This window comes from Herpailurus yagouaroundi, unplaced genomic scaffold (assembly GCF_014898765.1).
Source record: "Herpailurus yagouaroundi ecotype Mexico unplaced genomic scaffold, PumYag 192, whole genome shotgun sequence".
In the NCBI taxonomy this organism is placed as follows: Eukaryota; Metazoa; Chordata; class Mammalia; order Carnivora; family Felidae; genus Herpailurus; species Herpailurus yagouaroundi.
In genome coordinates, this window is record NW_024412423.1 from 26855102 (window position 1) to 26873731 (window position 18630).

Consider the following 18630-nt stretch of genomic DNA (forward strand, 5'->3'; position numbering starts at 1 on the left):
TCCCATTTCATTCTTTTGCATGTAACTGTCCAGTTTTCCTAACATGATTAAAAAAATTTTTTTTAATGTTTATTTATTTTTGAAGGAGAGAGAGACAGAGTGGAGGGTGGGGTGCAGAGGGAGAGGGAGACACAGAATCTGAAGCAGGCTCCAGGCTCTGAGCTGTCAGCACAGAGTCTGATGCGGGATTCAAACCCACAAAACGCGAGATCATGACCTGAGCCGAAGTCAGACACTCAACCAACTGAGCCACTCAGGTGCCCCTTCCCTAACACCATTTGTTAAGAACCTGTCTTTTTCTTCAACATAGTATTGGAAATCTTAGCCTCTGCAATCAGACAACACAAAGAAACAAAAAGGCATCCAAATCGGCCAGGAGGAGGTCAAACTTTCACTCTTCGCAGATGACATGATACTCTATATGGAAAACCCAAAAGATTCCACCAGAAAACTGCTAGAATTGATTCATGAATTCAGCAAAGTTGCAGGATATAAAATCAACCCACAGAAATCAGTTGTATTCCTATACACCAACAATGAAGCGACAGAAGGAGAAGTCAAGGAATCAATCCCATTTACAGTTGCACAAAAAACCATAAAATACCTAGGAATAAATCTAACCAAAGAGGTGAAAAATCTATGTGCTGAAAACTATAGAAAGCTTATGAAAGAAATTCAAGAAGACACAAAAAAAATGGAAAAAGATTCCATGTTCCTGGATAGGAAGAACAAATATTGTTAAAATGTCGATACTACCCAAAGCAATCTACATATTCAATGCAATTCTATCAAAACAGCACCAGCATTCTTCACAGAGCTAGAACGAATAATCCTAAAATTTGTATGGAACCAGAAAAGACCCCAAAGAGCAATCTTGAAAAAGAAAACCAAACCAGGAGGCATCACAATCCCAGACTTCAAGCTATACTACAAAGCTGTAATCATCAAGACAGTATGGTACTGTCACAAGAACAGACACTCAGATCAATGGAACAGAATGGAGAACCCAGAAATGGACCCACAAACATATGACCAACTAATCTTTGACAAAGCAGGAAAGAATATCCAATGGAATAAAAACAGTCTCTTCAGCAAGTGGTGCTGAGAAAACTGGATAGTGACATGCAGAATAATGAAGCTGGACCACTTTCTTACACCATACACAAAAATAAACTCAAAATGGATGAAAGACCTCACTGTAAGACCATCAAAATCCTTGAGGAGAAAGTAGGCAAAAACCTCTTTGATCTTGGCCACAGCAACTTCTTACTCACCACGTCTCTGGAGGCAAGGGAAACAAAAGCAAAAATGAACTACTGAGACCTCATCAAAATAAAAAGCTTCTGTACAGCAAAGGAAACAATCAGCAAAACTAAAAGGCAATGGGGCGCCTGGGTGGCTCAGTCGGTTAAGCGTCCGACTTTGGCTCAGGTTATGATCTTGCGGTCCGTGAGTTCTAGCCCTGCGTCGGGCTCTGTGCTGACAGCTCAGAGCCTGGAGCCTGCTTCAGATTCTGTGTCTCCCTCTCTCTGACCCTCCCCTGTTCATGCTCTGTCTCTCCCTGTCTCAAAAATAAATAAACGTTAAAAAAAAAAAAAAAAAAAAACTAAAAGGCAACCAACAGAATGGGAGAAGATATTTGCAAATGACATCAGATAGAGTTAGTATCCAAAATCTATAAAGAACATATCAAATTCAACACCCAAAAAACAAATAATCCACTGAAGAAATGGGCAAAAGACATTAATAGACCCTTCTCCAAAGAAGACATTCAGATGGCCAACCGACACATGAAAAAATGCTCAACGTCACTCACCATCAGAGAAATACAAATCAAAACCACAATGAGATACCACCTTACACCTGTCATAATGACTAACATTAACAACTCAGGCAACAACAGATGTTGGTGAGGATGCAGAGAAAGAGGATCTCTCTTGCATTGTTGGTGGGAATGCAAGCTGGTGCAGCCACTCTGGAAAACAGTATGGAGGTTCCTCAAAAAACTAAAATAAAACTATCCCATGACCCAGCAATTGCACTACTAGGCATTTATCCAAGGGATACAGGTGTGCTGTTTCAAAGGGACACATGCACCCCCATGTTTATAGCAGCACTATCAACAATAGCCAAAGCATGGAAAGAGCCCAGATGTCCATCGATGGACGAATGGATAAAGAAGATGTGGTATATCTATATAATAGCGTATTACTCGGCAATCAAAAAGAATGAAATCTTGCCCTTTGTAACTACGTGGATGGAACTGGAGGGTTTATACTAAGTGAAATTAGTCAGAGAAAGACAAAAATCATATGACTTCACTCATATGAGGACTTTAAGAGACAAAACAGATGAACATAAGGGAAGGGAAGCAAAAACAATATAAAAACAGGGAGGGGGACAAAACAGAAGAGACTCATAAATAATGGAGAACAAACTGAGGGTTACTGGAGGGGTTGTGGGAGGGGTGATGGGCTAAATGGGTAAGGGGCATTGAGGAATCCACTCCTGAAATCATTGTTTCACTATATGCTAATTAATTTGGATGTGAATTTTAGAAAATAAAAAAATAAATTAAATTAAAAAAAAATTTTTTTTAAACTGTCTTTTTCCCATGGCATATTCTTGCCTCTTTTGCAGAAGATCAATTGATTGTATAATTGCAGGTTTGCCATTGATCTGTGTCTATTTTTGTTCCCATACCATACTGTTTTCATTAATACAGCTTTGTAGTATAACTTGAAATCTGGAGTTGTGATACCTCCAGCTTTGTATTTCTTTTTCAAGATTGTTTGGCTATTTGGGGTCCTTTGTAGTTCCATACAAATTTTAGGATTATTTATTCTAGTTCTGTGAAAAAAAATGCCATTGGTATTTTGATAGGGATTGCATTAAATCTGTAGATTGCTTTGGGTCATATGGGCTTTTTAACAATAATTGTTCTTCAAGTCCATGAGCCTGGAATGTCTTTCCATTTATTTGTGTTGTCTTAAATTTCTGTCATCAGTTAGTGTTTTATAGTTTTCAGAGGATAGGTCTTTCATCCCCTTGATTAGATTTATTCCTAGGTATTTTATTATTTTGGGTACAATTATTAATAGGTTTGCTTTCTTAATTTCTCTTTCTGTTGCTTCATTATTAGTGTATAAAAATGCAATGGATTTCTGTACATTGATTTTGTATCCTGTGACCTTACTGAATTCATTTATCAGTTCCAGTAGTTTTTTGGTGGAGTCTTTAGGGTTTTCTATATGTAGTATCATGACATCTGCAAACAGTGAAAGTTTTACTTCTTCTTTACCAATTTGGATACAAAATTGTATTTCCTTATTGTTGTCTGATTGCTGTGGGTAGGACCTTTAGTACTATGTTGAATAAAATTGGTGAGAGTGGACATCCTTGTCTTATTCCTGATCTTAGGGGGAAAGCTTTCAGTTTTTCATCATTGAGTATAATTCCAATCTATTCTCTAGAATTTCCTTCCTTCCGCTTGCTCTAGATACATTTTGCTCTTTTTCTAGGCTTTTGAATTTTTTTTAAATGTTTATTTTTGAGAGAGAGAGAGACAGTGTGAGCCAGGGAGGGGCAGAGAGAGAGAGGGAGACACAGAATCTGAAGCAGGCTCTAGGCTCTGAGCTGTCAGCACAGAGCCCAACACGGGGCTCAAACCTAGAAACTGTGAGATCATGACCTGAGCTGAAGTCAGATGCTTAACTGACTGAGCCACCCAGGCACCCTGTAGGCTTTTAAAATGTGTGCTTAAACATGCAGAAGAATGAAACTAGACCACTTTCTCACACCATTCACAAAAATAAACTCAAAATGGATAAAGGACCTGAATGTGAGACAGGAAACCATCAAAACACTAGAGGAGAAAGCAGGAAAAGACCTCTCTGACCTCAGCCACAGCAATTTCTTACTTGACACATCCCCAAAAGCAAGGGAGTTAAAAGCAAAAATGAACTATTGGGACCTCATGAAGATAAAAAGCTTCTGCACAGCAAAGGAAACAATCAACAAAATTAAAAGGCAACTAACGGAATGGGAAAAGATATTTGCCAATGACATATCGGACGAAGGGCTAGTATCCAAAATCTATAAAGAGCTCACCAAACTCCACACCCAAAAAACAAATAATCCAGTGAAGAAATTGGCAGAAAACATGAATAGACATTTGTCTAAAGAAGATATCCGGATGGCCAACAGGCACATGAAAAGATGCTCAACGTGGCTCCTCATCAGGGAAATACAAATCAAAACCACACTCAGATATCACCTCACGCCAGTCAGAGTGGCCAAAATGAACAAATCAGGAGACTATAGATGCTGGAGAGGATGTGGAGAAATGGGAATCCTCTTGCACTGTCGGTGGGAATGCAAAGTGGTGCAGCCACTCTGGAAAACAGTGTGGAGGTGCCTCAAAAAATTAAAAATAGACCTACCCTATGACCCAGCAGTAGCGCTGCTAGACATTTACCCAAGGGATACAGGAGTACTGATGCATAGGGGCACTTGTACCCCAATGTTTATAGCAGCACTGTCAACAATAGCCAAATTGTGGGAAAAGCCTAAATGTCCATCAACTGACGAATGGATAAAGAAATTGTGGTTTATATACACAATGGAGTGCTACGTGGCAATGAGAAAGAATGAAATATGGCCCTTTGTAGCAACGTGGATGGAACTGGAGAGTGTAATGCTAAGTGAAATAAGCCATACAGAGAAAGATACCATATGTTTTCACTCTTATGTGGATCCTGAGAAACTTAACAGAAACCCATGGGGGAGGGGAAGGGGAAAAAAAAATGAGGTTAGAGTGGGAGAGAGCCAAAGCATAAGAGACTCTTAAAAACTGAGAACAAACTGAAGGTTGATGGGGAGGTGGGAGGGAGGGATGGGTAGGTGGTGGGCATTGAAGAGGGCACCTTTTGGGATGAGCCCTGGGTGTTGTATGGAAACCAATTTGACAATAAATTTCATATATTAAAAAAAATAAATAAATAAAATGTGAGCTTAGGTTATGATGTGTTTTTTTTTTCTGCTCTTCTAATTTTATGCACTTTGAGGTATAAGTTTCCCTCTCAGCACTACTTTAGCTGTGTCTTATAAATTTTAATATGTTGTATTTTGTTTTCATTCAGTTCCATGTATTTTTTTTTATTCCACTTGAGACTTACTCTGTGACTCATAGGTTATTTTGATGTGTATTTAGTTTCCAAACATCTGAAGATTTTCCTGTTATCTTTCTGTTACTGATTTCTAGTTTGGTTCCATTGTGATCAGAAAGTACATTCTATATTATTTTAGTTTTTAAAAATGTATGAAGTTTGCTTCATAGCGAAGATGTGGACATATATTCCCTGTGCATTTGAGGACAATGTATATTTTGCTGGTTGGGGTGGAGTGTTGTATAAATATCAATTAGATCCTATTGATTGATGGTAGAATTCTACATTTTGTGTGTGTGTGTGTCTAGTTTTTCTAACAGTTGTTGAGAGAGGTGTGTTATAATCTTCATCTGTACTTGTACTTATGGATTTGTGTGTTTCATTTCGTTGGTTCTTTTTTTTCACATGCTGGAGCTCTGTTGTTTGGTACATACACATTTTCAGAATTGCTATTTGTCTTTTTCACGATTGCACTTTGATCATTATGTGAAGTTTTTCTCTGGTAATCTTTGTTCTGAGGTCTAATTTGTTAATATGGCTCCTGATATTATTATAGCTACTCTTATTTTCCATTGATAAATGTTTTTGCCCTTTCCTTTCAATCTTTGATATGTTTGATATGCCTATATTGTTATGCTGAAGTGATTTTTTTTGCAGACAGTGTATTTTTAGGTCATGTTTTGTAATCCACTCTGTCAGTCTTAGTATTTTAATTGGTTTGTTTAGACCATTTACATTTAATGAGGGGCACCTGGGTGGCTCAGTTGGTTAAGTGTCAGACTCATGATCTCAGCTCAGGTCTTGATCTCAAGGTCATGAGTGCAAGCCGTTGAGCTCCGTGCTGGATATGAAGCTTACTTAAAAATATAATAATTATTATTGATGTGGTGTTCTTATATTCTGATTCTTTGTTGAAATTTATTATTTTTTTTAAGTTTATTTTGAGAGAAACAGCACAAGTGGGGAAGGGGCAGAGAGAGAGCAAGAGAGAGAATCCCAAGCAGGCTTCTGCTGCCAACACAGATCCTGACGTGGGGCTCAAACTCACAAAAGCGTGAGATCATGACCTGAGCTGAAACCAAGAGCCGGACACTTAACCGACTGAGTCATCCAGGCACCCCTGCAATTTATTTTTTATTCCTTTTCTCCCCTTTATTTTCTTTAATATATCATTAATTGCCCCTTTTTAAAAATCATCTATATTTGATTTGCTTCTAGGTCTATTTTTATTGTATATTTTATATCTTGACAATTATATTTTCTTGCCTTTTAATATGTCTAGTATTTTTAGCTGTAAGTCATATGCTGTGGATTATTCCTTTTCACGGATCTTGATTATCCTGTCTTTTAACAAAAAAACAATATTTTTGAGTTAATTTATGTTGAGAGACTGCACGTGTGCACATGCAAGCCGGGGAGGGGCAGAAAGAGAGAGAGAGAAAATCTCAAGCAGGTTCTGCACTTAGCATGGAGACTGATGTGGGTCTCAGTCTCACAAACCCATGAGATCACTACCTGAGCCGAAACCATGAGTTCGATGCTCAACGGACTGAGACACCCAAGTACCCCTATCCTGTCATTCTTTTTAAACTTTTAAATTTTGTTCTAGCAGGCAGTTAAATTACCAATGGATCACTCTAATCATATTGAGGCTTAAATTCATCTTTACCCTTTTTTTTTTTAACGTTTATCTTTGAGAGAGGGAGAGGGGGGACATATGCAAGCAGGGGAGGGGCAGAGAGAGGGGGACAGAGGACCCAAAGCAAGTTCTGTGCTGACATCAGAGAGCCCAATGTGGGGCTTTGAACTAGTGAACTGCGAGATCATGACCTGGCTGAAGTCGGACCCTTAACCAACTGAGCCACCGAGGTGCCCCTAATTCATCTTTTCTCTTAAATTCCTGGTTCCTTCCTCCTTGATCTTTGGGTATTCCTTAGTATGGATCTATACCATCTCAAATGACATCCTGTATATTCACCATGATCTTTCTATTCTGCCTGAGTCTGAACTCCCAAAGCTCCAACCTTTCAGCACCCAATCTCTACTAGGCATCCTGGAGTATCATCCTCAGTGTGTTCAACTCAGGAGTTGCCCAAGTTTCTGAAGAAGATAATTTTGTATAGATTTTTGAGACTTCTTCTCTGTATTGTTTTTCCTCAGGTATCCTGCCCATCTCCCCAGGTCCTGACTGTTTTGGCTGCCTTGTATTCTCATCTTTGTTTTCTTTGCTGAAAGAGATCTTCACTCTTTGTTTAGCTTTCAGTTTCCTTAGACCATGGTTTGGGAGATGCCTAAAGAGAGAAAGCTGTAGTGAATATAGGGTTCAACTTATGCGCTGCCTTTTATTAGTGCCTAGCCTTAGGCTGGGTGTGGTTCATGCCTCCAGTTGCTTTATCTCTTTTGCCCAATTTTTACAGTTGTTTATTATAGGAGAGTGAGTGCATTACCAGCTACAGATCTATGGTTAAGACTATAAGTCTTATATGTTTTGTTAATTTTTTAAACATTTATTCATTTTTGAAAGAGCACAAACGGGGGAGGGCTAGAGAGAGGGAGACACAGAATCCAAAGCAGGCTCCAGGCTCCAAGCTGTCAGCACAGAGCCTGACGCGGGGTTCGAACTCATGGACTGCGAGATCATGACCTGAGCTGAAGTTGGCCATTCAACCGACTGAGCCACCCAGGCGCCCCTAAAGTCTTATAATTTAAAAAAATTCTAATAATGATATTAGACCTTTGAGATTGGATTATTCTGTTTTTACTTCTTATATTTTCCTTTGGCAAAATAAATATTGTTTATTAAAGCAAAAAGTGCTTAGTGTAATTTTTCTCTTAATATATGTACTCAAGATATGGCAGCAGAGTAGAAGAGTCAATGAAGAAATTGAAGTAAATTCACACAAAACTATTGGGAGCTAGAGGAGCTATGCACAACAGTAGTTCCCTGATCTGTGAATACTCATAAATTCTTTTTTCTTTTAAATTAGAAATGTATTTCAAATGCCAAATAACTTAATGCAGTAATTTGGTTAAAATACATTTTATTTTAGGGGCACCTGGTTGGCCTAGTCAGTTAAGTGTCTGACTCTTGATCTCAGCTCAGATTATGATATCAAAGTAGTGAATTTGATCCCAGCATTGGTTGGGCTCTGTGCAGGACATGGAGCCTACCTTAAAAAAAAAAAAAAAAAAAAAAAAATATATAAATATATATATATATAGTGGGTGGTGGGCACTGAGGAGGGCACCTGTTGGGATGAGCACTGGGTGTTGTACGGAAACCAATTTGACAATAAATTTCATATTAAAAAAAATATGTGTGCGTGTGTGTGCGCGTGCATGATTTTACATATATTTGAAGGGTTAGTGTTTAATAGTAAAGATAGAATTTTAATTTTATTTTTGTTTTAGTAGAACTGAAATTTTAATGCCAAGTTATTTGTTTTTGACATCATGTCAACAGTGATTAAAGCTGGGCTAGTCATTTAGTTAAATATAATGAAAATTTTGTTGGATACTGAAATCTAACATTTAATAAGGTTTCTTTATTTTTTACTATTTAAAAAATTTTTTTTAATGTTTATTTATTTTTGAGACAATGAGAGAGCCAGAGTGCAAGCAGTGGAGGGGCAGACAGAGGGAGACACAGAATCCGAAGTAGGCTCCAGGCTCTGAGCTGTCAGCCCAGAGCCTGACATGGGGCTCGAACTCCCGAACCATGTGATCATGACCTGAACCGAAGTCGGATGCTTAACCGACTGAGCCACTCAGGCACACCTAATTAAGGTTTCTTTAATTAATTCTTTAATAAAAGAATTGCCTAACCTTATAAAACCTTGTTTTTATACTCAGTCTTTGCCTTTCATTAGCAATATTTTGGTCATTTTTGAAATACAGAACAACACAGCATTTGACTTTATATGGCACAATAAGAATTAAGGCCTACATAAAATTTTGAAGTAAAGAATTTGAAACTAAAGAAGGATATTTATGGTGATAGAGGGGTAGAATGAATACCCTCCATGAGAGTGACTTATTAATTGCGTTACTGTCTGTGCAGATGGACCCATGGTAATATTACTTACAAGTGAATTGATACTGATTTTTTTTTTAATTTTTTTTTTTTTAACGTTTATTTTTGAGACAGAGAGAGACAGAGCATGAACAGGGGAGGGTCAGAGAGAGAGGGAGACACAGAATCCGAAACAGGCTCCAGGCTCTGAGCAGTCAGCACAGAGCCCGAAGCGGGGCTTGAACTCATGGACCACAAGATCGTGACCTGAGCTGAAGTCAGACGCTTAACCGACTGAGCCACCCAGGCGCCCCGATACAGATTTTTTTTTATCTTTGTAAAATTCTTTGCCTCATTGTAACAAGCTAGTGCTGAGGCAAATTATAGGTTACTATCAGACCACAGGGGTTTTCCTTGGTGACATAATCCCTAGTGGTAATGACTTCATAGAATTTATTGTTATTTTTTTGCCAAGTCTTTGTTTTTTAAACAGATCTAACAAAGTTTCTATGCTTCAACATGACACCTAGGTTTGAGGGTATAGGTATATTTTACCTGGCAGTTGTATAAACAATAATTGTTTGAGGTACTGTTACTCTTGACTATGGATTTAACAGTTTTTTGAACTTCAATGAATGTGGAAATTTGAAATTATTTAGAATTGTAAATATGTCATAAGTCTGATTATTTTCAATATTTGGGCTTGCTCAAAACTAAGGGAAAGTAATTTTAATGGAGTTTTTGATAAAGTCAGCTCACTTCTCAGCTGGGCATAATAGTATATATGTATCTGAGGTGCATCTCCTTTTCTTCCTTTCTGACTTTTCTCAATCTCTTCTGTTCTTCCAATGTTAAAAACTCAAAATAACAACCAAACAAAAAACGTTTCTTCTTGTTTTACTTCTGAAAATCTGCAGGATGGACATGTTGAGGTAGCACGTTTGCTTTTGGATAGTGGTGCTCAAGTGAACATGCCTGCAGATTCATTCGAGTCTCCGTTGACGCTAGCTGCCTGTGGAGGACACGTTGAATTGGCAGCTCTACTTATTGAAAGGGGAGCAAATCTTGAAGAGGTTAATGATGAAGGATACACTCCCTTGATGGAAGCTGCTCGGGAAGGACACGAAGAGATGGTGGCACTACTCTTAGCACAAGGTAAAGTAGTTTTATTTCTTTAATTAAAAGATCTATTTCGTTTGGATGTTTTGTGTCATCAGTCAAGGTTACTACTACTAACATATTTTTTTGCATTGATGATAAAGTAAATTTTCCATGCCCTGAAAGGAATCCCAGAAGCTGGGAGAGATCATTAATGCTGTTTAGAGCAATATCTTTATTGTAAGTCTTTTGCCGCTAGTTTTACAAACTTTTATGCTTTTCTCAGGAGCAAATATAAATGCCCAGACGGAAGAAACCCAAGAAACTGCTCTGACTTTGGCTTGCTGTGGAGGATTTTCTGAAGTTGCAGACTTCTTGATTAAGGCCGGGGCTGATATAGAACTTGGCTGCTCCACACCTCTAATGGAAGCTTCACAGGAGGGACACCTCGAGTTGGTTAAATATTTACTGGCTGCCGGTATGTGGCTTTAAAAGTGCCTTTTAAAAAAAGGCTTTTTATATAGCTTTTGTAACTTTATCAATGAAACTTACTGTTTTATATCTATAAAAGGTGAAAGCCAGCTCCACAATTGAATTGCTCTTCTTGGGCTCCTAAACCTCTGAAATGTCATTGTTATTATTATTATTATTTTTAAAGTTTGTTTATCTTGAGAAAGAGAGAGAGAGAGAGAGAGAGAGAGAACGTGAGCACAAATGGGAGGAGGGGCAGAGAGAGGAGAGAAGGAATCCCAAGGAGGCTTTGCACTGTCAGCACAGAGCCCGACACCGGGCTCATTCTCAAGAACTGAGAGATCATGACCTGAGCCGAAACCAGTAGTCAGACGCATAACTGACTGAGCCACCTAGGTGCCCTGAAAAAAGGCATTTTTAATGTTTGTTTGTTTGTTTATTTATTTTATTTTTTTTAATGTTTATTTATTTTTGAGACAGAGACAGCATGAACGGGGGAGGGGCAGAGAGAGAGGGAGACACAGAATCCGAAGCAGGCTCCAGGCTCTGAGCTGTCAGCCCAGAGCCCGACGCGGGGCTTGAACTCACGGACCACGAGATCGTGACCTGAGCTGAAGTCGGACACTTAACCGACTGAGCCACCCAGGCGCCCCAATGTTTATTTATTTTTGAGAGGGGGAAGGGAGGAGCAGAGAGAGGGAGACACAGAATCTGAAGCAAGCTCCAGACTCTGAACTGTCAGCATAGAGCCTAACATAGAGCTCAACCTCAGGAACTGCAAGATCATGACCTGAGCTGAAGTCAGATGCTTAACCGACTAAGCCACCCACGTGCCCCCAAAATGTCATTTTAAAAACGTTTTCTTATTGTTATTAATGTTTGTTTAGTGACCATAGGCTTCTCATTGACCTTCTCTTTCCATTGAATGGTTTGAGGCTTCTTTCTGCAAGGGAAAAGTTAGCTTCTCCGAGTCTCTGTTGGAGAGATGGAGGTGGAGATGACATTATAAGAGGTTATAATTTGGGGCACCTGGGTGGCGCAGTCGGTTAAGCGTCCGACTTCAGCCAGGTCACGATCTCGCAGTCCGTGAGTTCGAGCCCCGCGTCGGGCTCTGGGCTGATGGCTCAGAGCCTGGAGCCTGTTTCCGATTCTGTGTCTCCCTCTCTCTCTGCCCTTCCCCCATTCATGCTCTGTCTCTCTCTGTCCCAAAAAAATAAATAAACGTTGAAAAAAAAAAAATTAAAAAAAAAAAAAGAGGTTATAATTTGATACTTTTTAAAAAATATGTTTATTTTTGAAAGACACGGAGAGCGTGTGCACATGCGCCCAAGTAAGGGTGGGGCAGAGAGAGGAGGACAGAGGATCCGAAGCAGGCTCTGGGCTGATAGCAGAGAGCATGACGCTGGGCTCAAACTCATGAACCCTGAGATCATGACGTGAGCTAAAGTGAGATGTTTAAGTGACTGACTATAATTTGCTACTTAAAAAAAAGTTTTTTTTAATGTTTTTATTTATTTTTGAGAGACAGAGAGACAGAGTATGAGTGGGGGAGGGGCAGAGGGAGAGGGAGATAGAGAATCTGAAGCAGGCTCCAGGCTGTCAGCACAGAGCCCACATTCACAGACCTCGAGATCATGACCTGAGCTGAAGTCGGGAACCGACTGAGCTACTACCCAGGCACCCCTATAATTTGATACTTTTAAGCCTATTGATTTCTTGACATTTCTAAGTCTTCTTAAAAGAAAAAAAAAAAAAAAAGAACTAGTGGGAATTTAATTTTTGGCAGAAGTACTTAGTTTTAAAATAATTTGTGGTTAGGGGTGCCTGGGTGGCTCAGTCAGTTGAGCATCTGACTTTGGCTCAGGTCATAATCTCGGGGTCCATGGGTTCTTGCCCTGCCTTGGGCTCTGTGCTGACAACGTGAAGCCTGGAGCCTCCTTCAAGTTCTGTGTCTGCCTCTTTCTCTCTCTCTCTCTCTCTCTCTCTCTCTCTCTCTCTCTCTCAAAAATGAATAAACTTTAAATAAATTTTTTAATAAAAAATAAAAAAATTTTGTGTTTTATACATTGTTGAGCATTAGTAAGAGATAAGTAGTTTTGAACAAAATATTTGTAGTTTATAGAGCAAAATAAGAATATACCAGAAAAAAAATTGATACAGATAGATATATACCTTTATATATTCTTTAGAAAATTTTTCTTTTTTATCCATGTCTGATATATTCTTTAAAACTTGATATATTAAAGAAATTAATATGTAAAGGAAAATAAAATATATAGCAAAATTTTATTCATCCTTATTACTTTATTCATCCTTTCACTGTTAACATTAATTTCATTACAGCTCAGCTGCAATTTTTTTTTAATTATTACTGAAATAATTTCTTAGCGTTGTTAATGGGTCAGATGATTGTTTAGATTTTGACCAAAAGTACAAACCAATCATACCTAAAAGCTGAACTCTTCTTGCACTCAATTGTTATTAATCACTGAAGTTATTGTATGCATTAATCAGTCATTATACCTCCACCATTTTCAGTAACTGTCTGTGTCCCCTGTAGGAGTCCTTACCAGTGGTTACCTTTCTATGGTCTTCCCATGTCCCTCTAAGTAAAGTCTTGCTGTTTTGAGAGGCTTTTAAAAGAAGGCATAAATGTTTACTAAGAAGTTATTGAACACCAGACATTCTGCTCAGTTTTCATGTGATCTCTATTAATTACCATTGGTCCTGGTATAGTAAGAAATATTAAACACATTCTTATGGATATGGAAACAGTGCTCAATCATGTTACCCTAAGGTAACTAACCTAATAAGTGACAGACAATATTTAAACTTAGAACTCCTGACATTGTTTTTTCTATTGTACCACCATGGAGTCTCATATTTAGCTACTTATGGTAATTTGAAGTATGTAGTTTCCAGAACTATCTCAGGGTTTGAGAATCAATTTTTTATATGATCACTATTTAAAAAAATTATTTTTCCATATTAGAGTGTGCTTAACTTACATGAAGTTCTTTTTAGAGTGTAGCACTAAAAAAACACTCAACAGATATTTTAATACATTGCCTATACCATTTTAAAAAATTCAAGAACCTTTTTTTTTTAAGAACTTTTTTGTTATGGCATTTTTTTCAAACACAGAAAATAGTATAATGAACCCTTAGAGCCTATCACCCAGCTTTACCAATTTTTAATTTATGGCCCGTCTCATTTCATCTATGCTTTCTCCATATCCCCCATTTATTTTTATAATATTGGTTTTTATTGAGCTATAACTGATATATAACATTAGTTTCAAGTATACAACCGAATGAGTTGATATTTGTATATATTGTGAAACGATTACCACACTAAGTCTAGTTAACATCTGTCACCATATATACTTACAGAAACATTTTTATTTTCATTTTTATTTTAAGTTTATTTATTTTAAGAGAGAGACAGAATATGTACACAAGCAGCAGAGGGCCAGAGAGAAAGGGAGAGAAAGAATCCTAAGTATCCTCTATGCTGTCAATGCAGACTCTGACACCAGCTTGGCTCCCTCCCAGGATGGTGAGATCATGACCTGAGCTTAACCGACTGAGCCCCACCCAGGCACCCCCTACCTAAAATTTTTAAATAATAATTCCTTAGTATCATTAAATGTCTAAGCAGTTTCACATTTTTCTTACAAATGTGAGTGTGTATGTTTAATGGCTTTTTTGAATTAAGATTCAAGTAAAATTTATACAACTGTTGATCAGTATGTCTCTTAAGTTTCTTTTGTCTATGGGCTCCCCTTCCAGGCTTCTCTTCCATCTTTCTATTTCCTTGCAAGTTTTGATTGAAGAAATGGAATGTTAATCCTTTAGGCTTCCCACAGTATGGGTTTTGCTAATTGTATCTCCATGATTTTATTTTACTTGTTTTTCTGCCTCTTGGGTTTCCTTCAAAGTAGTAGTTAGATCTAGAAAAAATTTGGGTATGACATGTTTGTTTGTTTTACTAGACTACTTCATAGGTAGTATTTGTATACTTTCTTCAGACGGTAGTAAATGTGTGATTATCTCTTTTTGTGATATTGTTAGCCATAAATGATCACTGCTTATATCCATTAATTCGTTAGGAGTTACAAAGTGGTGATGTTCTCACTTCTTTTATTCCTTACTTGTTTAATAGCTGGAATATGTCCATAAACAGAAACTTCCCTTCATCACCTATCTGGTTACCCTTAGGTATAAATCGTATGAAAACAGCAGTTTAATCTTTTCCCCTTTTATTTACCAGTTTCCAAAATAATGAGGTGATCCCCTAGCATCCTTCATTGGTGACCAATGAAGTGGTTTTTTGTTTTTTATTTGAACATCATTTGAACTTTCGAGTTTAAACATATATGATGGATTGTACTGCATCACAGTCCTTATTCTTTTAGAAGCAAAAACTGTGGAAAGGTGAGACCATTTGATAAATTTTGGTCAGTAAGGTTAGGTCCTAAATCCTTTTGATGTGACCTCGCTATATAGTCTCTGATAGTTTCCTTGCTTTCTGCTATGGCGAGGTATTTCAGACACATCTCAGTACAGATTCTGCCCTAGTCTTGGTACCAATCATTTTTCTAAAAAGCCCTAATTCCATTTTGTAGGAAATAGTAGGTAGCAGAGACCACACTGTAAGCTAGAGACTGTTTCTGTTTGGTCTGTCATTGTCTGTAGGACTTTGTGGTTTGTCAGAGTTAGGAAATATTTATTTTTCTTACGGATAAATTGAACTCTTAAACAGTTCATGTCAGTGCTTGCAGTTCAGAACCATAGAGTTTTTACTTAACCTCGACAATCTTCGATCTTTGTTTTCTTTCAACCGTGCCAAAATTTCACTCCTCACCAAAGGATTGCTCATTTGATTTTACCGTAATATCCACAGAACTATTTCAGAGTACAAACCAACACTACCACCAATATGATTTCTGAAAACTGATATTTTTTGGTTTTCCAGCTCTTCTCTCCTCTCCCCTCCACTTGGAGTGTATCTTACTGGGGACATATAGGGGAATTACTGTGTTTTAAAATAATTTGCTTTATGTGCTTCAGCAGCACATAAACTAATATTAAAATAATTTGATTTAGTCCCTTTCTGTATGCTTAAAGGCATTTTTACAAAGCAGATTGAAAAGAAAATTAAGGTGCGCCTGGGTGGCTCAGTTAAGCTTCTGAATTTGGCTCATGTCATGATCTCACAGCTTGTGAGTTTGAGACCTGCGTGGGGTTCTGTGCTGACAGCTCTGAGCCTGGAGCCTGTTTCAGATTCTGCCCCTCTCCCGCACTCTCACACTTGTGTTCTCTCTCTCTCTCTCAAAAATAAACATTAAAAAATACGTTAAAAAAAAAAGAAAATTAGGATACTTAAAATACTTCCTAATATTTTCATATTTTGAATTCATCAATTTCACGAAATTATAAAACTTAACCATTTAATATAATTTTACAGTTTATGAAGTAAACTTTTGGTTTTTTTGCTTGCTAGGTGCTAATGTTCATGCTACAACAGCAACAGGAGACACAGCCTTAACCTATGCTTGTGAAAATGGACATACGGATGTTGCAGATGTTTTACTTCAAGCAGGCGCTGACTTAGTAAGATACAATTTTTAAATTTCTTTTGGGACTGTTGATGCTACATCTATTTTTAACATTTAGAAAACATGAGTAAAAGAAATCAATAGTTTGCATACTTTGTAGAAAATAAGTTTTAAAAAAGTTTTGCTATTTGTTGCATTTATTAAATATATTTGAAAGTACTTAGTTTTTAATAGGTCATTTTGTTTCCTGGGTAAAACTATTAGTTGGTTTCTTCCACTTATTCCAATCTCATTTGTCATTCCCGAACTTTTTAAACGGCTCTTTATTAGACATATCATAAATTCAGCGATATGTTTACAGAATAGAATAACCTATCAAATCACTTTGAGTGATTTCTTTTGTTTCTTTAATTAGTTTGACATATAAAAACAAAGCTACTATCCTCTTCCTAACAACATTAGTATAGTATTCTATTCTTTTTTGTTCTTTTAGTATTTTCTATTTTGGTTTTTCAAAATTTCAAATTAGATGGCAACTTCATTTGTGCAATAATTGTTGCAAATATGGAAAATTATACATAATTTTTCACTTTAAAGATGACTGCTTCTTCCTGAAATGTATGCTTTGACTAATTTTCATTTTGTGAGGGTACTTTAAACTGCTTTCTAGAGTTTCTCCCTGAATTACCTTTTTTTTTTTTTTTTTAAGTTTATTTATTTTGAGAGTGAGTGTGCACATGCGTCTGCATCAATTGGGGAGAGGCAGAGAGAGAGGGAGAGAGAGAATTCCGAATAGGCTGTGCGCTATTTGCGCAGAGCTTGACTGTGGGCCTTGATCTCCCGAATCCAATCATGGGATCATGATGTGAGCTGAAATCAAGAGTCAGATGCTTAACCAACTGTGCCACCCAGACACCCCTCCCTGGATTTCCTTATATATTTCTTAAAAATCTATGTGTGATATGCACAGCTATGAGTGTTTAGAGAATTTATATATTAAAGTTATTTTGGAAAAACTATGCAAATATTGCCTTTTAAACCATTTCTAATAATAGACAGTCCCACATAGATACCTGAGAACATTGTTGGAAAATAATTATGGGTTAACATAAATGCATAGTATGATTGTCCTATTTATTATCATTTCTACTAATACTAAATATTATACTGATAACACTAGTATTCATTCTTAGTAATCAGGATCTGCCCCATCAGTTAGAATTTCTGAGAGGTGTACCTTTTTTGCTTGAAAATTATGCAGAATGGTATGTTAAGTAGATCTTAATATTCTGCCTTCTTTCTATATCTTTTTCCTTTTTTACACTTGTTTTGGGTCATCCATAAAAATTAGAAATTGAAGATTTCATCATTTGAAATAAAGAAATAGGATACAGTATAAAAGCTATATGCAAAGTTTAATACTTTTATCCTCTGAATTCTCTCTTACTTCCATTTTTCTATAGCAGTCATTTTCTTAATCTGTTTATTGAGAATTATTATGGAAATGTTAAACAGTAAAAAGAGGTAATGTCTGTTAAATAGAATCTAATATATAGCAAAATTTACGGGATTTTAACTGAGTTAAAAATCTGGTATGAAATATTTTTAAATGTTTTACTTTTATAATCTTCTGTAATTACATAAATAGGGTGTGATTAGAATTCCTCAGGACAATTACATTAAGTGAGCAGATAGAAAGATTTGAATTTATCATACCTGTACATTCAAACTGTAAGAATAAGAAGTGGCTCAGATAAACATATATATATATATATATCTTAATTAAATAGAAAGGTAATACTGTTATTCTAATATAACTTTATTTTTCTATTTTGCAATCTGTCTTTGCATTTATATTTATGTGTAATTATAACCATAGTGTAATATAGTTCTCTATTTTTTCCACTGTGCATTCTTTTTTTTTTTTTTTTTTTTTTGGGACAGAGAAAGACAGAGCATGAACGGGGGAGGGGCAGAGAGAGAGGGAGACACAGAATCGGAAACAGGCTCCAGGCTCTGAGCCATCGGCCCAGAGCCTGACGCGGGGCTCGAACTCACGGACCGCGAGATCGTGACCTGGCTGAAGTCGGACGCTTAACCGACTGCGCCACCCAGGCGCCCCTTCCGCTTTGCATTCTATCATAATCTTTGCCATATTGCTACATAGTCTCTATATTTATAACTCTTCTGTTAAGTTAATGACCCATAATATTCACTTATTAAATTGAACTTTTGACTTGCTTTTCATTTTTCACTATTATAAATAGTGTTAAGATTTAATACCTACATGTGCATAACTTTTTTTCTTTTGAATAATTTCA

At 37.0% G+C, this 18630-nt stretch overlaps 1 protein-coding gene across 4 annotated transcripts in view; it reads left to right on the plus strand.

Moving 5' to 3' along the window:
- ANKHD1 (ankyrin repeat and KH domain containing 1) overlaps positions 1–18630 on the plus strand; it is a 134740-nt gene that overhangs the window by 50186 nt on the left and 65924 nt on the right. For 3 of the 4 annotated variants that reach the window (XM_040444675.1, XM_040444677.1, XM_040444676.1), the window contains exons 8-10: positions 10098–10335; positions 10565–10756; positions 16255–16364. In XM_040444675.1, coding sequence (XP_040300609.1) covers positions 10098–10335; positions 10565–10756; positions 16255–16364 — 540 coding nt within the window. The remainder of the gene's footprint in view (positions 1–10097; positions 10336–10564; positions 10757–16254; positions 16365–18630) is intronic. The other variant, XM_040444678.1, reaches the window with a different exon arrangement.